Source organism: Mustela erminea, chromosome 1 (genome assembly GCF_009829155.1).
Source record: "Mustela erminea isolate mMusErm1 chromosome 1, mMusErm1.Pri, whole genome shotgun sequence".
Lineage (NCBI taxonomy): Eukaryota > Metazoa > Chordata > Mammalia > Carnivora > Mustelidae > Mustela > Mustela erminea.
The window spans coordinates 43,746,945-43,774,247 of NC_045614.1; the positions used below are offsets into that span (position 1 = coordinate 43,746,945).

Genomic DNA, 27,303 nt, shown 5'->3' on the forward strand with positions numbered 1-27,303 from the left:
TGGTTATGTACAAGAATGTCCATTTTAGAAAATATAAAAGTTTTTTGGGATGATGATGTGGCATTGGTTTGCAAAATTATTCTAAATGGCTCAGAAAAAATATTTCTTTGTACGATTCTTACAAGATTTTCTATTTATTTGAGGTCGTTTCAAAATAAAAGTTAAAAAAATGTATATTGTCTTGATATCGAATACAGAGTTGGATTCAAACCAGGATCAAATGTTTTCACATGGTGTTCACTCTTCTTTTTTCAGGTGCTGGTCTCTTGAGTCATCCTGTTTTTACCCAGGAGCCAGAAGATGTTATTTTTCCTTTGGGTTTATCAAAATCTGAAATCATCCTGAATTGTGCTGCCAGTGGTAACCCTTCACCCCATTATAGGTAAAGTCCTAGCTCTGGGCACCACACTGTTTTTTTTTTTCTTTGTCTTGGATGTAAAATGTACATACAATAAAGTGCTTAGACTTGCCTGATTTGAAGAGCTCAGCTCAGTTTGTGATTTTTTACATAGATATACAGCTGGGCGCCCACCACTCAAATAAAGATGCATGCACTTTCAGTATCCTCAACTGTTCCTTCATGACACTTTCCAGGTGATAACTACCCTACCCCCCAGCCCAGGACACTGTCTTATTCATTAGATGACTTAGAAGAGTTATTCTTGAGATTGGTGTCATGGAGTGCCATGTTGTGGCTAGAGTTGAGAGAGTTAAAAAAAAGAGAGAGAGAAAGAAGGATAAAGGAAGAAAGGAAAGGGGAAAAAACAGAAAAGAAATGGAACCCAAAGACGGAGGGAGAGATGGAAGGGAAAAACAGGCAGGTAGAAAGAATCACAAGAAAATAGGAAGAAAGCAGGAAAGAAAAAGAAATAGAAAAGAGGAAAAGCAAGGAAAAGAAAAGATTTGCTTCTTCAATTTGAAAAGCTCTGAAGTAGAAGCTGCCTTATTCCCCCAATTTGGGGCTACAGGCTCAGTTGCCCCATTTACAGTGACTATGAAAATGTTCCCCTAAACAATTTTTATCAGATTTTTTTCAATTTTATAAATTTTATTTTATCAGGTCAATTCCTGTGACTCTACTGGCCAGTCACTTTGCCCAAAAAACACTGATTTTAGAAATACATGCTGAAGACAGTGATGTACCTCTAAGGCAGAAAAAGATGTTTTTTTCTGGGCAAGTAGAAAAAAATTGCATTTGTTTCTCACATATTACCTGTAGAATAATTAGAAAAAAGTCAGTGATGTTTTTCTTCTTACAAGGTTACAGTAAAAACAGAGGGGTGCCTGTGTGGCTCAGTCGGCGAAGTGTTAGACTCCTAATTTGCTCTGGTCATGATCTCAGGGTCATGAGATCAAGCCCCACATGGGTCCCCTCACTGAGCATGGAGACTGCTTAGGATTCTCTCTCCCTACTCCTCTGCCCTGCCCTTCTACCGAGCATGCATGCATATGCACGTGCTCTCTCTCTCTCTTAAAAAAAAAAAAAAAAGGCAGAATTTGATCCACATTGTTAATAGAATTCACAAAATTAAATATAAAAATATGTATATATATAACAAATATAAATATATGTTTAAATATATGAATATAATATTTTTAATATAAAATATATATTAAATATAAATATCTATATACACACACACACCATGCTTGTGTAAATAATAAGGATATTTTGTTGGTAAGAACTGGATATACAATGTGAATATCAGAAAAGACAATAAATATTAAAATGACTATTATAGTTTTGTGTTCTAAAAGCATTTTTTCTGAAGTCTTAATTTTTAACAGTGAAAGTAAATCAAAGCACATGGAAAGTAATAATTTCAGTCTATTTTAGCAAAAGAAATTGGTTTTGCCTACTTTTTTATGTTGCATTAGAAATATCATACTTATATGTATAATAACTTTGATCTTAAAATATCTACTTAATTTAATAAATGGCTTAAATGCACAAAGTTAGAGACAACTCTCACCTTGTATTTTATTGTGCTTACCTCTGCATTTTTTTTTTTACAACAAAAGAAATGAAAAGCTATGTCTTCTCATTACTTACTAAAGCTTCCCTGTCTATAACATACCCAAACGAATGAAACCCATCAGTTAGTTAAAGATCATTTACTTTATAAATTAGTTCTCTCGATTCAGGGTTTGTCTGTTTGTTTGTTCTCCTTAAACAGTAGTTGGTATTATTTAATTCAACATATGGTTGAATATATAAAAATTGGATTAATACATTTTTCACAGTTACTTAATACTTAAAATTGTAATTTTATTTTTGAGAGCTAATTGGTAGGGTTTATTAGAGAAGAGGAAAAGTGTATCTGAATTCCTGTAAAATAGGAAATATTAGCTAAGTATAGATAAGATAAATCATCAGTCAGTCGTATAGTTATATAATTGGCTTATAACAGGCAGAAAGATGTAAAGTAGTGGTTTTCATGACAATTTGCTCATTAGTTTTTACTTATGAAGAAATATTCTGAATGAAGAGACTATATATTTCACTGTTGTTAAAGGGTCCTGTTTCTAAGAGACTTTTAAATTAGTAGGCTAAAGACAGGTAATTTAGCTTCTCACTTTCAATCCCCTTAACCTGGTTTAGCTCATCTCTAATATTACAGCATAAAACACTCATAGGTTTTGGGAAAAGAGTGAAAAAAGAACTGTTTTTAATGCTTAAATGTCAGACTCAGACCTACTTTCCATAATAATAAAGCAAAGGGCAAAGATATTTCAGATAATGCACATTAGCAACAAAATGTGAAATTTTAGTTTTAATATGACCCTTTCTATCTTAAATTTTATTAAAAGGATTCACTCCTAACCTTAGATTGTGTGTGTGTGTGAGTGCACACATGTGTGTAATAGAGAGAAAATCGTTATGATAGACATTCTGAATTATTTGAGAGAATTTGAATATGATGTGAAGTCATATGAAAGAGCCCTTGATTAGAATGAAGAGTTAACCGTTTCAAGTCACAGTTCTGATATTTAATGTATGACTTTGGAACAATAATTTCTCTCTCCTGGCATCAGCTTCCTTATCCATAAAGGAAGGATGTGGTTGATTTTAAGACCTGTTTTCCTTCTTCTTCTTCTTTTTTTAATATTGAGTATATTATTTCCAAAGTAAAGAACACTTTTCTTTGATATAGTATAATATCACTATCGTACTTAAAAATTTATCAATAATTCATTAATATTATCTAATATTCCCTAGTATTCAACCTTTCCAGATTGGTTCATACATATTTTTTCTAGTTGGCTTATTCAAATCAAGTTTTAAACTTTTTTAAAAAAGATTTTATTTATTTATTTGCCAGAGAGAGAGAGCACAGGCTGTGGGGGCAGGGGTGAGTGACAAGCAGAGGGAGAAACAGGCTACCCGCTGAGCAAGGAGCCCAGTGCAGAGCTCGATCCCAAGACCCTAGGATCATGACCTGAGATGAAGCCAGACATTTAACCAACTGAGCCACCCAGGTATCCCAAAATCAATTTTTAAATTAGGTTATCACAAAGTCCAAAAAATAGCAAGGAAGATTGTGTGACTGGAAAGAACTCAATACCAAGGTTCACAGTCTCACAGAGAGGGACAAAAGCAGAATCAGAATCAAAACATCAGTTCAACTAAGTGAGAAAAGGTGGTCAGTGGTTAAGTGGATAAAATAAATAGTCTGCTGCTGGCTGGCAGAGATCCACAGGCCTCTTTTTTAATTATTTCTACTTTGTTTTATTATTTTCCCCCATCCTCATGAAGTTTATATATTTCTTTATTTATTGTTTTAATTAACATATAATGTATTATTGGTTTCAGAGGCACAGTCTGTGATTCATCAGTCTTATGTAATACCCAGTGCTCAGTACATCCCATGCCCTCCTTAATGTCTAGCACCCAGTTACCCCATCCCTCCACCCCCACATGTTTTCCTTCTTTTAGTAATTTCTCCTTAGGAAAATAAATATAATGAGGGAAAAGAAGCAATATCTAAAGCGTAACTTTGGAAATAGTTTGAAAGCAACTTGTCTTCCAGTCACTTACTTCCAGTGGTGTGAACACATACACAAACAGGATTTTAGTGCAAGTGTGAAAGATACAGAAATGGGAGGCAAATACGAACAAATCTTTTGATGGAAAGAATTGCTCCTAATTTTTTTAAAGACCAGGTAACACATGAGAATTAAAGAGGAAGCTTTACAAAGGGAAGGAAAATGGGTTACCCAAAGTTGGTACATGGGTGGAATTGCTTATACTTGAAAGTCTAATATAATCAGATGGCAGTGAGCTTATTCCAGCTCAGAATATTTATTTTATTTGGGAAAATGTAGCAACACACACATAATTGATTTCTGTGCTGGATATATTCTATCAGAAGAAAGTCTTTGAATGTCATAGCAGATTTCTGGCAGATCTCCTCTTCACCTGATCAGCACAGGAAGTTCCTTTCTCTAATTTAGTCAGCTCTACCTTAGTCATGAAGACATTCTTAAGTCTGAGAAGGTCTGGGCATCTTGGACTAAAAGTCATAGCTGTAGTCACTCTGCCCTTCTATTCTTTTCATTCATTTCCTCCTTTCATCTTCTTAACAACCCCAAGGGATAAAGCAGGATATATATTATTGTGCAAATTTAAAATTGGTAGCTATGACTTCTGGAGAAATTAGATGACGCATCCAGGGATATATAGGAAGGGAATGTCAAAGCTAGGCCAAGGACTCTTTTCACAAGGGCAGTGATGTCAAATTTAGTGCACATTACAGTCACCCAGAGAGACTGTTACAAATTTAGATTTTTGGATGTCTCCTTCATAAGTTTAGGGATGGGCTCAGAAAGAAGCACTTTTAACAAGCACTCAGTATAATTCTAAAACAAGGCTTAGTTCTGAAACACACACACACACACAAACACACACACACACACACACACACACACACACACACATCATCTAATAACAACAAACATAGCCTCCAGCCATTATATTCTTGATACAGGGCTTAACTACTTAATATTGAAGGAGGTTCTCCAGAAAAAGGTCAAGATTTTAGTTCAAATTCATTATGTTTCCTGGAATTAATATGATATTAATGCAGACGCTGAAAATACTCATTTAAAGCATATTTCCTACTTTGCATTGTAGGAAAATTCTCCTGGGTATGCAATCCTATCAGTAACATGTTTATGACAATCACTTGAATTCATTAATACTATTTCTCCATTGATTTAAACATATTAATTAGGACAAAGCCCACACCAGGGGCTGAACCCCTGATCTATATGCACAGTTTAATAATCATTGTACCATAGTGATTAGAACGATTATGGGGATACTGTGAAAAATTCATTTGCTGCAGCTAAGCCAACAACTTTGAATTTGTGTTGAAAAACAATTACCAAGCTTAATTAGGAGCATGTAATGATGACAGCAGTTATTTCAGCGATTGATTCCAAAATTAAAGAGAGCTGGCAAACTAAGTGTGGTATATCCTTTGCTATGAAAATGAAAGGGAACATGGAGGTCCAAAGATCATGGCCTATAAGCAAATTGTGAAAGACAGCATTATGGAGCTGGTGAGAAGAATATTAGAGTCTTGGAATAGGCCTAAAAAAGAAAATGTCTCTATTTTTTTTTCCTCCTAACACTGAGAACAAAAAAACTGTACAGATTTCTCTAGAAAAAAAATTTGACAAAGTTCAGGCAAATGAAATACACTGGGTTTTGGCTGTTGTCTTTCAATTTCTCTTTATTAAATGGAAACTGAGGTACATAAGAATCGGCTAAACAATTTTAAAGTTGATTGAAAACCTCTGATTGATCTGATATTTGGTCAGTCACTTCTCATCTTTGATAGGGTGGAGAATTACCTAAGTTTGTATTTCTTTTCTACTATGGTAGACATTTGCCATACTCTCTACATCGGATTTTTCAAGATGTTCTTAAGAAAATCAATGACATTCAGAACAATATTGTTAGATGTAATTTCTTTTGTATAAAAGTTAGCCACCCTCATCAAAATGTTTTTAATATGATCTTAGCATGAAAGGGAAAAAATCACAGCAAAGCTGGAGTAGATTCTGAAAACACATAGTTTGGAAATTAGCTATGTTCTATCAAGTAAAGCCTTTCACTTGTTTTTCTAAAAGTTAGAGGGTGAAAGGTGGGGGAAGTAGGTTTGGTTAGAGATAATTACTGGGTATTCATTCATCTTAAAATGACCAAATGGAATTTTATAAAACATCTTACAGTTCTTCAAAAATAAATATAACTGTAAGACCCTTCTGCTACTTAATTCATGTACTAAAGGATTGTTGACTAATAGGTAAGCCAAGAGACTTTTTTGCTGCCTAAAATAAAAACCTCCCAAATTGCATTTGTTTTGTTAAAGTACAATTTTAGGTTGGCATTTCTAAGTACTGTTGAAATATATTCAGCGTGATTAGTTTTCCAAGAGATGAACAGAGACAATCATGTTCTAAAATAGTTTATTATTGTTTTGTTATCAACCTCAAATTGGCATTGGAAAATCTTTGCTGGCTTTCTTAATCCCATTTGTAATAAATGCTTCTTGGATTTCTATCTCTAAATCATTTTCAAAGTCCAATTTTTTAGTATCAGTTGTGGAGGTTCAGGTATGGTTTGTGTTATTTGACGACTCACTAAAGTAATAGAATGGCCAGTATTATTCACTGAATCTTTCAGTTTTACTTCTCATGTCGAGTTATATTGCCTGTTTGTACACACTTAGTGAATGTTTATAATTCATAAAGAGTGGAAGATCTTTCAAGCAACCTAATTATTAATATCACTGAGCTCCTGAAGACAATCATCTTTGGTGAAACTGAAGAATTGTCTCCATGTGTAACCATGTTTGTTGTTTGTTGTTGTTTTAAATAGTCCTAGCAATTAAATATATACACACATATGTAAATGGTCCTAGCAGTCACAACCGCATGTTTTTTAAGACTAGGAGTGATCAACTCTGTATATTATAACATGATTTAATTTTTTTCCCTTGAAGGTGGAAACAAAATGGCACAGATATTGATTTTACCATGAGTTATCACCACAGGTTGGATGGAGGCAGTTTGGCAATCAGTAGCCCCCATACAGATCAAGATATTGGCATGTACCAGTGCCTGGCCACCAACACTCTGGGGACGATTCTGAGTCGGAAGGCAAAGCTCCAATTTGCATGTGAGTTTGTGGGGGAAAATCTAATCCCTGTGTATTTTTAATACAATATTTTTTATATTCATATTAGGAAAAAAATATCTGGCTTTCCTAATCATCTGTTCTTTGAGAGTGATTGATTTATGGAAGTAAAAAGTTTTAACTGCATTTTGTGAATTTAGACTCTTGGGGATAGTCAAAATCCTCTTTAAAAAAAAGAAGGAAATACTAGTGTTATTATATTTTATAAATTATGTTTAGAAACATCTCTAAAAGTTCCAGATATAAATATTAAGAAAAAGATATATGACATATTACTATTTTTATTTCTTTCTTCTTCTTCTTTTGCATTATATATTAGTGTTCAGAGCACAGGAAGAAAAAGCTAAGGGTAGAGATGTCTTTTGGGGGAGGTGGGTGTTCTCCCAGGAAAAGTGATTATGCACCCACAGTTTGATGTAGGTGGAAATAAAGTGGTTGCCAAAGGCAGGCTTTATATTAACTGTAACAATGTCCAGCTGCATCACATAAATGTCATCCAGGTAATTACCTTGGTGACATTTGAGGGTATTAGCAGATGAACAATAGACGTATTGCCTCTTATATCCTTTATGTGTAGTGTTTCCAGGGACTGAAATGTTTCATACTGGATCCAGGAATAGCCTTGATTGAAAGTAATTATATCTGTTGATGTAGATGGGAGAGAAGCCTTGAATTTTTCTCTTTTTCTTTTTTTCAATTTCTCTCTTTACACCTCCTCCCCCTACCCCTCCTCCATCCCGCCCACCTGAGAGGATATATCAGGAGGCCAAAGAGTTAGAAGCTAACCCTTTGGGTGCTCATGGAAAGGCATATTCTGCTGTTACTTTGAAAAAGTAATTGCTTGGAAATTTTATTAATAAAATACATATCCAGATCCTATCTTGCAGAACTACTGTAGTCATCAGTAGATACACAAATTAATAATTAAGTTTGTCTCCCGTTGCAGGTCTTGTGTTCCAAAGATCCCTTGCTTCACATACAGTTCCCCTTATGTTGGCCATTTTAGGAATGGTCTTATTTCTGAATATGTGTGTGTGTATGCTCATGTGTGTGCATGTGTGTATTCAGTTATATGTATATACACACAAGCATTTATAGGTATATACACACACGTATATGTATGGGTCATATATACACAGACACACATGTGTGTACACACATGCATTGCTAAATGTATCTGAATGTGTTTATATGTGTGGAAATAGAAAGCTAACACCAAAGTTTATGGAGCTAAGTGAAATATGAATAAAGGCTGGTGGCAATTTTGAAACTTGAGATAAAGGTGACCACAATACTTGATTTCTGCATTTTGCCTAAGATCATCAGTTGGAAAAATAAAAGAGAACAAAATGCTGATCAGAAACTTACATTGTAGAAATAAATAATTGCTGCAGACATTTTGAATGATCCTGCCACAGTGATTATTTCTCCTGCTTGAATAGGATATGACTCTAGAACATACACATGACTTGGATCAGATTCCAAAGGATCAATTGGACTTTCTGGTAGAGGAAAATTCATACAGCACAATTATTTGTTTTGCCTTGAGTGTCTCTAGAGCTATGGATTCTATCTGTTCATGACAATAACTGAATACCTATACCTGAAGTTAATGCACTGTGCTTAACGAAACCCTAGATTTCCTCTTTTCCTTCCCCTTTTTAAAGAAAAATGTGTTTTTAAATTCCCTACATTATTATTTCTTACCCTTCTTCTGTTTTAAAAAATATATGTATCTAGGGGCACCTAGGTGGCAGTTAAGTGTTCAACTCTTCGTTTTGGCTGGGGTCATGATCTGAGGGTCATGGGATGGAGCTCTGCGTTGGGCTGTGCACTCAGCATGGAGTCTGCTTGAGGTTCTCTCTCCCTCTCCTGCCCCTCCCAGTTGTGCTTTCTTTCTCTCTCTCAAATAAATAAATCAATCTTCAAAAAAAAAAAAATACATGTAACTAGGAGCCTATGTCACAATATGTCTGCTTAAAAAAAAAGAGAGAAAAAATTTATATTAAGAAGAAATCATATACTTTTATTTGGATGAGTGGGAGAAATAAGTTCTGGCCTATATCCATTAACTGATGTTTCTTCTGCAAACTTAAGGAAGGGATTTTTAGGTTCCATGTCTGAAATTTAGGGAAACAAAAACAAAAACCACACCATCCTGTCTCTCTGTCCAGAACCTGTTGTGGTGCCAATATGCCTGAAATGTTTCCTGCCGGGTCGAGGGAGAGATTTACTTGAGTGTAATTATGTCTCTTCATTTGAACCACCCTAAGCATAACCAGCACATTTTAGTAATTTAGAATTATTTCCCTCCATCTCCTGTGTCTTGTAAGTACCCTGTGAACTCACTTAAGTCAGTTGTTCATTCTGCATAATAAAGTACAGCTTTAGAAAAGGTGAAAATGCCAGATTTAACTTTGCCACATAGTATTGTATAGCTCTCTGCAGTTTCCTCAAGGTGGTTTACATGAGGATCTTAGAAATGAATCAAAAAAGTGTTGGTAACTTATGGCCCAGGAGCCTCTATTTACAAATCCTTTGTTCTAATCTCATTTTAAAATATAATGTATTATTTTTGCAATATAGATTTTCTGTAATTTCGTCCAAAGAAATTACATTTGTATCCACATATAAACTTATAGACAATTTGAGAAGTGTTTATTCTTAGAGAAAGAGAGAAAGGGAAGAGAGAGAGAGAGAAACAAGAGAAAAAATGGTAGAAGGGATATGCCTGGTCAAGAATAAGTTTTCCTATGAAAACACACTCAACATCACTAACCATTATGAAAATGTAAATCAGAATCAAAAGATACTGCTTCACACCCATTACGATGACTGTTATTAAAACACAAACACTCACTGGAAAAATAACATATATTTGCAAGGATGTGGAAAAATTGGAATGCTTGTGCTTTGATGGTTGGCATGTAAAATGGTAGAGCTATTGTGAAAGACAGTATAACAGTTCCTCCAAAAAAATTTAACAGAATTACCACATAACACAGCAATTCCATTTCTGTAGATGTACCTCAAAGAATTAAAGGCAGGACTCATACAGATATGTGTATTCCCATTTTTACAGCAGCATTAGTCTCAATAATTAAAAGGTAGAAACAACCCAAATGTCCATCAACATAAATAAAGAAAATGTAGTGTGTATGGGTGTGTGTGTGTGTGTGTGTGTATAGAATAGAATATTATCCAACTTTAAAAAAAGGAATAAAAGTCTGATACAACATGTATGAAACTTCACAACATCCTGCTAAATGAAACAAGCCAGAAACAAAAGGACAAATATTATATGATTTCACTTATCTGATGTAACTAGAAAAGCAAATTCATAGAGACAGATGGCAGAGCGGTGACTGCTAGGGACTGGGTGGAGGGAAGGATCCGGAGTTAGCGTTTAATTAATACAGAGTTTCAGTTTGAGATGAGGAAAAGTTCTGGAGATGAATGGTGGTAATGATTATACAATCTGAGTGTTCAGTTCCACTAAATTGTACACTTTAAAATGATTAAAATGGGGGCGCCTGGGTGGCTCAGTGGGTTAAAGCCTCTGCCTTCGGCTCAGGTCATGATCCCAGGGTCCTGGGATCGAGCCCCGCATCGGGCTCTCTGCTTGGCAGGGAGCCTGCTTCTCCCCCCTTCTCTCTGTCTGCCTCTCTGCCTACTTGTGATCTCTGTCTGTCAAATAAATAAATAAAATCTTTAAAAAAAATAAAATAAAAAATAAAATGATTAAAATGGTAAATTTTATGTTATGTGTCTTTTATTACTATTTTTGAAAATAATATCATCAGAATTCAGTGGAATTCTTTCTCCATCATAATTCTTAAAAGAAGAAAAGAAAAAGAGAAGTTTTTCTTATTAAGTATCTGTTCTGATTCTTTTTACACAGTAAATAGAGTCTAAATGCTAATCTCTAGCCAAACTGAAAGTTCCTAAAGTATTAAGACCCGTATCTTCAGTTTAATTTGAATTTCTCACCACCGCCTTCATAAATTTGCAACAATGCCCATTTTGGTACTAAAGGATTTTGGTAGGTTGTATAACAATGGTAGCTGAATACCAAGATTTTTGATACAGACAGATCTGAGTTCAAATTCTATCTGTCCAATATCTAGTGGTAAAATCAGGCCACTTCTGAACAATAGTAAGCCTCTGTTCTGAAATGTATACAGCAGAAATTACAGCTTCAGCCACAAGATTTGCAAGCCACTGGATTGCAAAGCCCCAGTACTTTATAGGCATTTGTGAAATGATAGCTCTAATTCTTCCTGCTACTTTTAATTACCTCCCTCAATTTGACCAAACATGTATATATTTCACACTGCTATAGTTACTCATAGAAAAATCTTCTTCTTTTTTTTTTTTTTTAAAGATTTTATTTATTTATCAAAAAGAGATCACAAATAGGCAGAGAGGCAGGCAGAGGAGGGTGGGGGGGAAGCAGGCTCCCCGCCAAGCAGAGAGACCAATGAAGGGCTTGATCCCAGGAATCTGGAATCATGACCTGAGCCGAAGGCAGAGGCTTTAACCAACTGAGCCACCCAGACGCCCCTAGAAAAATCTTCTAACTTACATTTTAAAACTTCCTCTGAACTAGTTCCTTCTCTTGTTTTCAGGACTTTTAGGTGCTTTGATGTATGTTAACTTTCTTGAGCCAGGCAACCAGCATAGCAGATAGATGCTATTGTTTTTCCTATTTTACAGATTAAAAGCCTGAGGCTCACTGAGATTGGGGCTTTTTAGAGGTCCATTGTTAGAGAACCAAATGAAACTTGAGTATAAAAGTTGAGATTCCTGAGGGCATGCCTTTCATGTTACAGTATCCTTCCCAAACATTCTCCACACAAAACCTGTGTGCTGCTTTTTTTTTTAATTGAATTTGCCATTGGCATAGTAATTAAGTAAATATTAAGCCATATCTTCAGGACAGTTAGCTTCACAATAAGCCTGGTGGTAGATGCTATTGAAACCCTGTCCAGAGCCTATTTAATGGACAGTGTGCCCATCCTTAGCTTTTAATGACCAGAGCTGCACCTGGTCTAAAGTTTACACCCCAGACTCCCTATGGGATCAGGCTGAAGCCAGACAAGAGCTGAGAGCCAACCCCTTCTTGCTTAGCTCCTTCCCAGGCTCTCTTCTGTTTCCCTCCCTCCCTTTCTCATGGGAGTGCTCGCCCCCTAAATCATACACTTGGATGTCTGCCTCAGGCTCGGCCTCTAAGGGACCCAAAGTAAGACAAACACTAATCATTTAATATAAGATATTTGATGTAATTATTGATAAAAAAAAATTAGGTCCAGAAGCCCTACTCATATGAATTTCTATAGTAAGAACAAAGCTATACATCAAAATAAAATTGTATCAACCACTCTGCTTCCTACTGACTGGCAGTCAATTGCATAGTGTCACTTTGACCTTCAGAACAAATGAACTATGAACAGCCTTTCAGAACCCAACCTGTCCCTGGGAAAGGCTCTGTAGGTACATACCACTAGATAATTGATGGCTTTTGTTTGTAACTTTTATCCTGATGTTCAGCAATTCAAAAACACCCTCAGAGTTTATTTTAGGCTCAGACTGTAACACTCTGCCTCATCCTGATTCATCCCACCATGAAACCATGTGAAAATGCAGCCCATATATACAAAACTCTATTATAAAATGTATTCCTAAATCAAATCTGTCCTTAACCAGCTATGTGACCCAGACAAGACATTCATCCCTGTGGACTTATAAAAGGTATGTTTTGAATAATTTGATTACAAAAGTCCCCTTTAGTTCTTCTACATAAGATTCTGTCATTTCAGATTGTCAGGTAAATTTCTATTTTAAGCTCTTCTTCCCCCAACCTCAACCCTAAAGCAAATTCAGCAGGTGTCTAGTTACCAAAAGCTCCTGCTACCAACCTGGTGTTCTTGAATGATAAAACCAGTTTGACTTTTTACAAGCTACACTTGTAGCTGCTTTGAATTTCTTTTATTTCTCAAGGACTTTGGTAGTAAAGGTTGAATGTAGACTTCTTCCTTTCATATGTATGTTAATGAATTACTCTGTACTTGTGTGAGAGAACATTGCATCTGTCATTGCTGTTTAAAATGTCAGCCTTGAGAAAAAAAAAGATAGGTGTTTTGAAATAAACCTATGATTTCACTGAGCTGGTTTCTTTTTTTCTTTTTTTTTTTTGAGATTCTTGTAATAGTTCAGCTCTACTAATGAATAGATAAACATTTGGGATAAAACTTACTCATGAATAGGAGTTTTTGGTTACACACTATTTAATATTTAATCACAGGTACCATTTCAAATAAGGTTGTCCCATTATTGCAGAGGGAAAGATAGCTACACTGGAACCTCCTAACTGACCACTCATTTATTCATCCACCAACCACGCAGAAAACGCCTTATTTATATGCATCTAGCCCTGTGCTAGGGCCCAAAGATTAAGTGATAGATAAGAAACAGCTATTCCCTGTCTTTATAGAGCAGATAGCTGAAACCTTAAGCACAGTGTAAAAAAAAAAAAAAAAAAGAAAAGAAAAGAAAAAAGAAAAGAAAGAAAGAAATTGCTAACACTTCTATAGCACGTATTATAGAGCAGGAATTGTTCTACTCTTTACCTAAATTAACTCCAGTGAGCCTCACAATAGCCCAGTGAGGTTATTTTCAAATGAGTAGACTGAGGCATAGAAGAATTAAGTAACTCACCCTATATCACACAATTAGTTAAGTGGCAGAGTCAGAATTTAAACCCTAGCAGTCAGGGGGCCCCTGGGTGGCTCAGTGGGTTAAAGCCTCTGCCTTTGAAGGAGCCGGAGGCTGGCTGAGGACAAAGCAAAAGCTGGCGCCTTGCACCCCCCCCACCTGCTCCCCTCCATATGTGTAGCATTCCTCAGGCACCCCTGACTGCCATAAAACGATAAATAGTTAACTTGCAGAGATCACAGTCCTGCAAGGTAGGAGTCTCCCTTGGTTTGCAAATGTCCTTGAGATTTACAACAAAGAAGTTACCTTATCAATAGCCCTAATGTCACCCTCCCCTCCATGAAAAACCGAAGGAGGTGGAGGTAGAAGGAAAAGTAAATAAAGTTAAATTTCTTCTAAACCTAAATCTCATTAACAAGGATGCTTGATAACAGGAATGTAACATTCCACCAGACTTCCAATTGTCTTTACTTGATAGTAACCAGGCCTTCAATATCCTGATAGTGCTTTTTCCGCATGCGTGGGCTAACCGGCCAGTTCTGCTTCTGTAAGATTGCTTTGTCTGCTTTCGCATGCGGGTCGCCTGACCTAATGCACTGACGCCAAGTATGCCTGTTCAAACTATCGATCAGTCAGCTCAGCCCCACCCGAAACTTGTTTGTATCTGTCTATAAAAACCCTGCACCGACCCAGCTCCGGACCTCTCGGCGTTATCGGCAACGAGCGGGCAGAGGTCCAGGTTCGAACCTGCAATAAATGACCCTTGCTGCTTGGCTTTGACTCACGTCTCTGGTGGTCTTTTAAGGTGGGGGAAATACTCTATTGGCATTTCACCTTCAGCACAGGTCATGATCTTGGGGTCCTGGGATCGCCTCCCCCCCCCCCCCCGCATCGAGGTCTCTCTGCTCAGTGGGGAGCCTGCTTCTCTTCCTCTCTCTCTGCCTACTTGTGATCTCTGTCTGTCAAATAAATGAATAAAATTAAAAAATATATATACATATATAAAATCCCATGCAGTCAGAATGTAAAATCCACATCCCTGCTACCTACCGAACCCCCTTAAAAAAATACCAGGTGAAGTGAAAGAAGTGGATTTAACCTATAGTGCAGCCCAAAGTAGGGTATGGTAAGGTTTGCCTGGATTGGGAAAGGGGCAATAGAAGTCTTCCAAAGGCAATGTGGCTTGAATTAAGCCATGAAATACTAGTTTGCGTTCCTGACACAAGTGCATGCAAGAACATGCAGGTCGAAAGTAGATCCAAGAGGAAATGCAGGTGTGTGAACGAGCCCAAATACTGAAGAAAATATATTGACAAAAGACCAGGCATGATAAGAGAAGTGCAAAAGGCCATCTTTATAAAATGACTAGTTTTTTAGGAAAAGGCTGAAAATAATTTGGAGGCAGGTACATCCAAATTTTGGAGGCCCTTTATGTCCAAGCCCAATTTAAACAATAGGATAATTGAGTGAAACGATGAAATGCCAAAGAAACGTGCAAAAATCCATCATACTGTGAGGCTTTTAGGCAGAGGCACCAAAGGCAAACTGCCTGTGTTTGAAGAATATTCTCCAGTCAATGTGACATTGCGCACAAGTGTTAATTCATGCATAAAATGGGGTGTTAACATTACTTCATATAGCATTGGTATCAAGACAAATACTTATTAAACACAGAGAGAAGGTAAGGGTGACTGTGAGTTGTTAATAGATTGTTCGTGGAGACCTGGCTATGTAACCATCATGTAATAGATGGTTGGGACATCAGTCTTTATCCCCGGAACAATGGAAATATTTTGAACAAAGTCAAGGATTTTGAAGTTGTTTATAAAATGTAGTTTGAAAATGCCACTTTTCCAATAAAACTATTCCTACATTAATGATATTACTAATATTATTAAAACCACACTACACATATTTAGGGCTTCTCCAAATCTAAGTTTTCACACTCGTACCATGGGGTGAAAGAATTCTTGCTCCACATCAGAGGGATGATTTTAGAGGACTCAAGGTTAAAATGCAATAATAATTCGTCTTAAGGAGCTAAAAATATAGGCATTTACAATCATAATTTTTTTCCCTGAGGAATGCAAAGGATTTTATATCTACAATGCCATTCATCTTTATTCTGTATTTGTAAGCTATTCTAAACTGTGCTTTACAGATGGAGAAATTCAAGGTAGGGAAACTCTGTTACTTGTCCAAGGTCACCTAACCTCCAAAAGACTAGAATTTCTCATATCTCCATCTCAAAATAATTTTTAAGCATATATTTTTAGATAGAGAAATAAAACGGAATGCACATGAATAAAAACCACAGTCACAGCACAACAGAAAAGGTACCCAGGTAAAAGCCATAATATTAGATGTTTTTGATCCACTTAAAATATCCTTAAAATTTTTTCATACATAACATATGCAAAAACAGACACGATCCTGATGATATGGTGATAAAGTACATTTATATCTGAAAAAGAAATTAAGACCAGGAAAAGAAGCTTTAAAAATAACACTTACAAACTCATTTGGAAATTGTAAAGTCTCTGATAATTGTGAAGTATGTGTTAAGTGGGTAATGCATATCTAATTACAAATGAAAATGCTAGATGGCTTTTAACCTTTTTTTTTTAATATTAGAAAAGAAATAGCTAAACAAAGTGGGAAAATGCATAATTTTTCTTTAATTTCTCAAAAGAAAGTTGATAAATTAGTATTGGTTTTTCATTTTCATTTGGGAAATAGCACACACAATGTTTTAATGCAACAAACATTCTGAATTTGGCTTAATGTAGTAATAACCACCAATTGATATATCAAGGAGAAAACTTCATCTTCGCTTTTAAAAACATTCATGTCTTAAACAAGGGGACTTGGAGCAGTGACGTGGTTGAATTATAGCAAGCCACTATTACATTTTTAAAATCAACAGGGAAGCAGACTATCCAATGTTTAGCCTCATTTTTTCTTCACCATCACTGCTGGGCATCTATTTGTTATGTACCTTATCAGAAATGATATTCTCAAAATTCAGGCCTCCTCCCACCTCCTACCTCTACTTATATTCAGTAGGACCTTGTCTTTTTTGGCCCAGTTGAATAAAATTGCACATTGAAGCTGCCAGTCTGAGTTGGGATAGGAGAGGGAAATGTTAAAAAATAAGGTATTCATCCTCTCAAAACTGAGAGTTTCTGATTGATAAAACTAAGAGAGAAACCCAAAGCTGAAATGTTTATTCGTTACTCTTGTGCTATTTGACAAATGGCTTTGAGGAAGTTACGCGTAGAGCCCACAGAGATTTTGCTTCTGAGATTTATAAAACGGGTTGAGAATTACAGCAAAATTTTTGTTTGTGTTAAAGAATCAGATGAAATAATTTTTGAGATTAATTGTTAATGTATATCCAATGTTACCTAATAGCAAATTAGAATCAAGTGTTTTAAAAAGTAAATAGAAAAATAAAGAAGTTTTGATGCCAACTCCTGGAAATGTTTATCATATTTTAAGGTATTAATTTATACCCTATATTTTCCAAGAGGTATAACCCATATAGAAAACGATAAATCACATAAATGCACAGCTCAATTAAAGCATGACTAAGCCAGTCCCAGAATATTGCCAAACCTCAGAATGCCCTCTCCTGTATACTCTTCCTCCTTCCTCTCCACAGTCTTATTTGTAATTGATAATTAAATATTATCGTTTTCAATTTCATATGGATAAAATCATACAACATACATTCCTTCCAGTCTGGCTTTGTAGCCTGCAGTGTTTGTTACACTCATCCACATTGTTGTAGGTTATCACTGTTCATTCATTTCTACCACTATATGGTATTTTATGGTGTAAATTTACTACAGGGGCACCTGGGTGGCTCAGTCAGTTAAGCACCTGCCTTTGGCTCAGGTCGTGATGTCAGGGTCTTGAGATCAAGCCGCACATTGGGCTCCCTGCTCAGTGGAGAGCTTGCTTCTCCCTCTCCCTCTATTGCTCCCCCTACTTGTGCTCTCTTTCTCTCTCTCTATCAAACAAACAAGTAAAATCTTTAAAAAATAAGTAAAAATAAATAAATAAACAGACTTCAGTTTACATATGACATCTGCTATTAAGGGAGCTCAGGATCGTTTCAGGAGGCAAAGATGAATAATTATGAATATTCTTTTGGTACAGTTGTGCATACATTTCACTGTTGTAAATAATGTAGAATGGAATTACGGGGCATTTGGGCATGCGTATTTGCAACTATACAAGATAATGCCAACTGTTGTCCATAGTGATTTTATTAATTTAGCCTCCTACCAGCAATACTTTGACAAAACTTGCTATTGACAGCCTATTTTATTTTATTAATTCTAGTTAGTTAAGATATAGTGTAGTGTTGGTTTCAGTAGAATTTAGTGGTTCATCGCTTACATATAACACCTAGTGCCCATCACTAGTGCCCTTCTCAATACCATCACCCATTTAGCCCATTCCCCACCCACCACCCCTCCAACAACCCTAAGTTTGTTCTCTGTCCTTAAGAGTCTCTTATGGTATGTTTCCCTCTCTTTTTTCCCCTTCCCCCAAGTTTATCTGTTTTTCTTAAATTCCACATATGAGTGAAATCAAATGGTATTTATCTTTCTCTGACTGACTTACTTTACTTAGCATAATATACTCTATCCCCATTGTTGCAAATGGCAATATTTCATTATTTTTGATAGCTGAATAATATTCCATCGTGTGTGTGTGTGTGTGTGTGTGTGTGTGTGATTGTGTGAGCACACGCACACACCATATCTTTTTTATACATTCCTCTGTCAGTGGACATTTGGGCTCTTTCCATAGTTTGGCTATTGTCGATAATGCTGCTGTAAACATTGGGGTGCATGTGCCTCTTCAAATCAGTATTTTTATTTTCTTTGGGTAAATACCTAGTAGTGCAATTGCTGAGTTGTAGGGTAGTTCTATTTTTAACTTTTTGAGGGAACTCCATACTGTTTTTCAGAGTGGCTGCACCAGTTTTCATTCCAGCAGTGTAAGAGGATCCCCCTTTTTCCACATCCTCACCAATTCCTGCCGTTCCCTGTGTGGTTAATTTTAGCCGTTCTGACCAGTGTGAGGTGGTATCTCATTGTGGTTTTGATTTGTATTTCCCTGATGATGGGTTATGTTGACCATCTTTTCATGTGTCTGTTAGCCATCTGAATGTCTCCTTTAGAAAAATGTCTGTTCATGTTTTCTGCCTGTTTCTTAACTGGATTGCTTATTTTGGGGGAGCTGAGTTTGTTAAGTTCTTTATAGATTTTAGATACTAACCCTTTATCTGATATGTCATTTATCTTCTTCCATTCCATAGGTTGCCTTTTAGTTTTGTTGATTGTTTCCTCACTGTGCAAAAGTTTTTAATCTTGATGAAGTCCCAAGAGTTCATTTCTGCTTTTGTTGCCCTTGCCTCAGAGATGTGTCTAATAAGAAGTTACTATAGCAGAGGTCAAAACATTGCTGCCTGTGTTCTCCTCTAAGATTTTGATGGTTTCCTGTCTTGCATTTAGGTCTTTCATCCATTTTGAATTTATTAATTTGCCAGTTTTTAAAAAGTTTACCATTTGGGGAACATATATATGTGTTTCTCATTTTGGTTTAATTTATTCTTCAAATAACTAATTAAATTGAGCAACTTTTTAAATGTGTATTGGCTATCTGCAACTCCCTTCCCCTCCTCCCTGTTAAAAAATTTACATCATTTTTTAGGGGTGCTGCCTGTCTCTGTCAGTAGAGCTTGCAACTCTCAATCTTGGGGTGAAAAGTTCTAGCCCTACATTAAGTGCAGAGATTACTTAAAAATAAAATCTCAAAACAAAATTTAAGTCATTTTTCCATTTTTCTAAAGTTGTCTTCCTTTTTCATAGTGACTGATTCTAGGTCTGAGCACTTTGTTGCTTTTGTTATAGGAAAATAGCTTCTCCTACTGTGCGACTTGCCTTTTAACTCTCTTATGTCTTTTGATAAGCAGAAATATTTTGAATTCCATGAGGTCCAATTTATCAATCTTTTCCTATAAGTGATGATGCTTTTTGTAAAATTTTAAGAAATGTTTCCTTGCCCTGAATTCATGAAGATATTTTCCTATTTTACCTCCTATAATTTATTGTTTTATCCTTCACATTTAAATTGCAAAGGACCCAAAATTGCAAAGTGATTTATTTGTTTGCATGGTAAAAGGTAGGTTCAGTATAGGTTCAGTATATACTATTTTTTTTTCCTATAGGGATCCAGCTGAATCAGCAGATATATTTAAAAATGAAGCCCTTTTAATAAAAGGCAATCTTTCTTCACTGTTCTATAGTACTTAATTTGAAAGAAATCAAGTATGTATGCCTGGGACTGCTGTTAGGTTCTCTATTATTTCTATTCTCTCTTTCATCTGTATATTTGTCTACCATTGTACAAAGGCCACACTGTATTAAGTACTGCAGTCTTATAATAAGTCTCAATGTCTGGTAGTTACTGGAATAGATGAAATGGATAAAGAAAAAAATGAGGCTCAAACTATAAGCTAAACTCAAGGAGAATAAAACCCAAAGAGGATAAAAAGAATAACAATTAATAGGATAAGGTTATATCCAGTTTCAAGACGAAGAAGCATTCACATCTTTAATGGGATGAAAATATGTCATTGTTCTGTAAGCATAATTGCTGTCACTCTAGAACCTGAAAGAAGTTTCTCCTGTGAATGTTCATCAAGAGCTAAGTGGGTGATTCAGTAAATGACATTCCCCCCACAAATGTGCTCATACACTTACAATACTGGATTTCCTATGGTGTCTTCTTATATTTCAGGAATAATAGCTAACATTCATTAAGTACTTCTCAGACCTTTTCTATAACCTTAGTGGGGAGGCCTCCCAAACTCTGTGCCCAGTTTGCTGTTACTTTAGCCATTATTACCATCAAGATGTATAAATCCTACCAAACTTATTAGTTAAAGAGAATAATCCATAGTTTAGTCTTCAAAACTACCATGTAAAACTATAATCCTGATTTTATAGATGAAGGAGAGGAGGATCAGGGAAATGAAATGTGTCTAGAGGCACTAGAGAACAGTGAAGCTGGGATGTGATGCCAGTTATTCTGATGGTTTAACCCACCTTCCTAATCATTTATTGAGTGCTTGCCCAATAGTAATGTGCATGGAAATCACCTGTGGATCTTATTAAATACAAGTACTGATTCAATAGGCCTAAAGTGGGGCCCAATAGTTTACATTTCTAGCAAGCTTCCAGGGGAGACAGATGCTACCAAACTCAACACCAGAGTGAGTAGAAAACAAAGTCTCAAAATAAGATCTAGGACATTGCCTAAAGACAATCCAGTAGTAGCATTACTATAGGGGTCAACCCAAGGTGATACAAGGAGGCAGCTCTGGTATGGTGTACATGAAGCTAGAGGAAATGTTCATCTATATTTTCAATTTCGAAGATGGCTGTTCAGTATATTCATTTATACATTCAAGTAATGCATATTTCTTGAGCCTACTAGGTGCCTAATGCATGTGGAAACAAAATAAAGTCTATTTTCTCTATTTATGCCTTTGCTTAACTATAACTAAGAGCTTGTCATATATATATATAAAACACTGGAATAAAGAACAAGGAAAAAATGTGCTTGAGAATTATCCAAAGTAATAGGCTTTTTAACTATACTCCCCTGTCAGAAAGACTATCCCCCTAAGCAATATTTCTATTCATGACATCAGGAAATACAAATGAGGATGAGACTAGATCTACAGATATGATTTCACAAGTCCACTGCAGAGTGTTTTCCCCCTTTTTCAAGAATTGTGTGGTTGAAAAACCAACTTTCACATACATATTTAGTTGTTTTGCAAAAATCAGTTCTTTTGTGAATGGAGATTATGTAACCCTTGTTTAATTCTCCCAGAAATTCCATCCATAAGAGCTACTAGACTTCCTCTTACTAGTGTTCTATCCCTTGAACACAAAGTATTTATTTTAATTATTTCATCAGTTTTAAGCAAAACAAATCAGAAGTAAACAAATGTGCTGGAGGGCAATACCCCTGCCAGCCTCTTAGCCTACTGGAAGTCTCTCGGATCTTTGTACCATTTTCAGTGTTCTTTTAGAAAGTAATCTGACTGTTTTCATTTAAAAAGACATGAAATCTGGCTGAGTCAAACATCAGGATTTATGACATTCCTGTTTGGCAAGTCTGGCTGACTGAGAGGTCCTGACAATTGTTATCAATATAAATATTAGTTTTAATAAAAACTATTATGTATTTAGTAAGCCAAGCACTGGGCAGAACAGTTCCACTGTGTTTATATTCCCACAGTGAGTTAGTAGTAAAGGGAAGATCTTAAACCCAGCTCTGGCTAGCAACAGAAGTCAAGCTTTGAACTCCGTGATGGCCTTTCAAAGCATCCCTAATGGCAGGTATTCTAAAGAAGTGTCTGTCCTGTTTGCGGTCCTAGTTATCTTACCTGTATATTCCACCTCTCTGAACTTAACAGAAAGAAATGTCAGAGTTTGTGATGCTCTGGTTAAAATGGTCTCTTCCTTTCAACTCCACATTCTCATAGCAGGAATGACGAAGGTGTTTTGACAAAATATCCCATAAACACACAACCAGACACACACACACACACACATCCTTGCCCACATGTTTGCTTTGACGTCATTGTCTCTGATGTGTTAGGCCTTCCTTATGATGTGCAGAAAGCACTGTAATAAGCCTAGAGTTCCAAGATCAGCCCCCATTGCCCTAACACTGACCTACACATAACTGTATGTTTCCACTTCTGAACCCAGTTTGCGACACTACCTGCCTGCTGAGATTCTTCCCTGGGCCTTCTGAAACCAACGATCAGTTATCAGCTGAATCCTTCCATCCTTATCTTTTGCTCTTAACTTCTTCCTCACTTCATTGCTTTGACAGAAGTTTGGCTTTCATCTGAGGATACTGCTTCTTTTGTATTTCCCTAAATTGGTGACTATTTTCTCCCATACCCTCTTACTACTTGGTCTGTGAATAGAGATAGAGTCCTCCTTTCTCCTTGATGATTCTTCCTCCCTCATATCTAATGCCTTGGGCACTATGATCATGCCATCAGACCATGCTACGGCCGTCACGTTCTTGCTTGAGATCACCCCCAAAGTTCCGTGAAGACTTCATCTCCTAGCTCACTCTTAATCTTTCTATAATATTCCTGTCATATTTTTTATAATTTCAGCTTTCACAGAAATCAACATTCAGTATTCAATAACTTGACTTCTTATTTCCCTGATTTCTTGTCTTCCATTGATCTTGTTCGTTACCCTAACTTGGCCAAAAACCTCCTTACCAAACTGACTCCAGGACCTTGTCAATTATCTAAAATGTCAAGCTTCACTCGTATATGATTTTCAATCTTCTCAACTGTAGAACAGCACTTCTTACCTGTCTAGCTGACTATCTCCAGACCATGAACTCCAACAATACTTTGACTTACTGGTTCCTACAATGTATTAATCCTAACAATTTACCCCCTGTCCCTTTTGCCATTGTTCTCTCCTTAATGAGACTAACTTCCATGGCTTACCTTTGAAACATCTTTCCAGTCATTCATGACTCAGTTGCTCACTTTTCCCTTCATTTCATTCATTTGATAGAACCCAATCCATGGTGAAATCCAAAGCAAAATTTTCACCTCATAAAAAACCCAACCATGACACCTCATCTCACTCTTAATTCATAAGTGCTTACATCAAATGGGACCTTAATGCTCCCTGACATTAAGATTAGGAAGGCAAATAATCATGAAATTCAAAGATATTATTGTATTACCTGAGTCTTTAATGTTGGAAGGAGAAACGTACTAGCTAGTATTTCTCCACTATATTATTTAACTAATTCATCTCACAATATATCTCAAACAGCATTTTCCCCCACCTTTAATTTATTCTGTGTTAGGGACTGATTACCCAGTCCTGACTCAGGCCTGTTTGTACCTTCAAATTCTGCTGCCTGGTCTCTGGACCAGGATAGACTTTGCCTATACCTGCCATGTTGGGGGTTTTCTAGATAACCTGGCACTCTGACTAGCTAGATGGGATTCACTTACCTGTGTCTAGAGGTAATTTCTACAAACGAATCCTATAATAAAGGCAACGTCTTTCTTTTTATAATCACAGACTTAATATACTAGTAGGGTTCTGTTCTGCTACAAAGTTCTAAAAGTGTTGACCTTCTGTTTTTATCTCACAACCTAGACCCACTTTTTAAACATCACCCAGCTTGCCTTGCCCTTTCAACACCTGTTAATACTTGTTTTCTGTATTGAGATTCACTTTTCCTAAGTCTGACTGCATGCTGCCCTTCATGGACAAGCAACAAGATATGTGTTTCTTCTTTTTGTGGTATTTTTACTTCTTAGTAGTGATGCAATTTTCTATAATCATAATACTTGAATACATATAAAAATTAGAAATGAAAGTTATTAATGTCACCTGCATTGAAGACAACCACTATTGGTAAATCCTTCTGGAATTTTTTCTTACAGTAATTATACACTCTCTCTCTCTCACACACACACACACCCCTAAATGAATATTTGTTATTTGTAGACTACTTTTTCACTTTAAAAAAATAATATAATAGCACTTTAAAGCATTTCCCTTGCCAGTTATTTTAGAGAAAGAAAATACATAACAAAAATAATAAAATATGGAGAATAACCAAGATCTCAGAATTTTCAGTTTGCTTGTCATGATCTTTGTTTTAAAATTCAAGTCTCCTGAGTAAGATGCTCATTTTACTCCTGAGAAATAGGCTGTTGGAGATGTTAAGCTGAGGTAAAAAGTGGGCTATTCTCCACACAAATAGAGGCCCCTTCCTGTCAGTTTGACTTGAGGAGATGGAGAGATAGTGATACGATGCATCTCTGAGAACTTCCAAGTTGGTCCATTCTAAATCCTGTTGGTGTTTGGCTCAGCCCAAGACATTTCCTTAACAAAATCCCCTGTTAGAAGAAAGTGTTACACAGATAAATTGGAAAGTCACCATGCTTATTTCTACATTTTCTTTTCCTAAACTGCTAAGATTTTACTTAGAGACAGGTACAACAATGGGTTCAATGTGGATGTACAAATCTAATTAATCTATTTCAGTCATTCCTCTTATGTTCTCAGTAGGCAAAATTCTGACAGCATATTTAATTACTTTTCCAGGTTCCCATCTTGCTTTTCATCAGAGGGTTTCATTTTCTCCAGTCCTCATACCTTACCTAGTCCACCACTGGGACACCATACTCTTTATCCTTCTATCTTTGAATGCAAGAGAAATAGTGTTTATATTTGGACTACATATTCTCTTATCTGAGTAGCCTTGTTCTTCAAAACTGAGATCTTAACAAATATTGAAGTAGATTGTCACTCTTTCTCTTGATATAAATACAGTCATTGTTATTTATATTCTCCCTATAATTATGATATATTGATAAATGGTGATACAGTTACCGCAGACTGAAGGTAAAAACCTGCTAAGATAATTTTGTCTGCTAATTCTCAACAAATTTCTTAAGCAGTTATGCATATCAGTTATGCATATCAAAATCATTTTCAACAGATTTGACCTATCAAAAATATTGAACTTTTACCTGGTTATCTAAGGTATGATTTTAATCTCAATCAAACTCTCTTTCCCTCAAATGAGCACAAGTCTATTACATTTTTTTTGTAAATAATTCATGCTTATTGAACACAATTTAGAACTAAGTGTGAAAAACCCCACAAGGCACATCTTTCAATAAATTGCCATCTATGTACATGTTAATCAGATGCACACATACACACACATACATTTATATAAATATGATTACTCCAAATAACTTACTTTATTTTCTTTAATAGTTTTAAATTATAAAAAAATTCAAGCATACAGAAATACCTAGAAAAAAATTATAAGTATATTTCTATATAAATTTATGTTAATGCTTTGCCACTTTCACTTCAGATCACTTTTTAAACATATGAAATGTTGTAGACACTGCCACTTTTCACTTCATTCATCCCCTGCAGCTTCCCAGATGTATCCACCTTCCTGAAGTTGGCAGTAACATTTCTATCGGTGGTGACTTTTGGTTTAAATTTGTATAAAAATAATATCAGAATGCAATTTCTTTTGCAACTTTTTTCCCCTCTACATCATGTTTTCAAATTTTAGCCATATTTCTACATGTTTGTTTACTTCTTTCACTTTAACTGATGTATAATATTTCATTACAAAAATAAAAAATTCCATTTCAATATAGACATGGGAATATACAACATTTAATAGTTTTTTTTCAAGAATAATGTATTGTAAAGATATCTCTGTCATATATTATGCATTTGTTTTACTTGTTTTTATTGAGCCACTATTGTGTTGTAGACACTCTGTGATATCTTAAGGGCATACTGCTTAAAAAAAAAAATTGTCCTCAGCCCTCATGTGTTTGTGTAGGTAGTGGAAAAGGGATCACATAAATATACACAGAATTTTAAAAATATCAGTAGTTGAAGAAACTCTGAGAGACTAAAACACAGGGGTTATTGATTGGGGACCCAGGAAAATAGAACTCAAGATGGATGAAATCTTTGAGGGATGAAAATTAGAGTTCATGCAATATCATTCACCTGTTGTGATTTTTTCCCATCGTTTCCATAATAATGTGCAAAAAACAATGAGAAAGAAACAGCCTGTGGTATATGGCAGTAAACTTTGTATTTTGGTCTCAAATCTTTGGGTTACCAGGTGTTTTTTCTGGACTCTGCACTCACTTACATGTTGGAGGTCAAATAAGCAGCTTTACTAATTCTGTGGTCTCTCTCCTTCCAGGCTGGGGCTTCTGGCCTAACTCAATTGTTGTACAGTTTCTTTTGATCCTCCCGATTACTTTAAGCTTTTATCATGGTGGCTAAGTGGGGTTCCAAGAGAAAGAGAAAGACCAACAGGGTGTACGGAGCTATTTTGAAGCCTAGGCTCAGAAGTGACTTGTTTCCACTTCCTGCTGTATTTTGTTTGCAAAGCCAGACTAGTTGAAGCAAGAGTGCTGAAATAGACTGTATCTGTGATGGAGAGAACTACAACATCACTCTGCAGGGATGTGGAGCGGGGGAGGTGGGGAATTGGGGCTACCTTGCTGTCAATCTGCTGTAAATGATGTGAGGGCTGGAGTTCAAGAATGTTTCATTTAGAGGGAACAACAAACATACTTAAAGGCTTATAATCTGGAAGAAGCTAAGACATTCAAATCCTAGGGGAAAAAAAAAACAAAGAGTGTAGAAAGTACAGAATGTTTTCTCCAACAGAAAGTTGGAGAGAGTTGCAGGAGCCAGATCATGCTGAACACATTGCTCATGTTCTAG

General features: G+C 36.0%; 1 protein-coding gene across 1 annotated transcript in view; it reads left to right on the forward strand.

Annotated features, from left to right (window-relative positions):
- Nucleotides 1-27,303, forward strand: part of LOC116579765 (contactin-6-like) — a 298,551-nt gene that overhangs the window by 129,931 nt on the left and 141,317 nt on the right. The window contains 2 exon segments of the mRNA XM_032325481.1: nt 256-382; nt 7,014-7,189. Of these exon segments, the coding sequence (XP_032181372.1) occupies nt 256-382; nt 7,014-7,189 (303 nt within the window).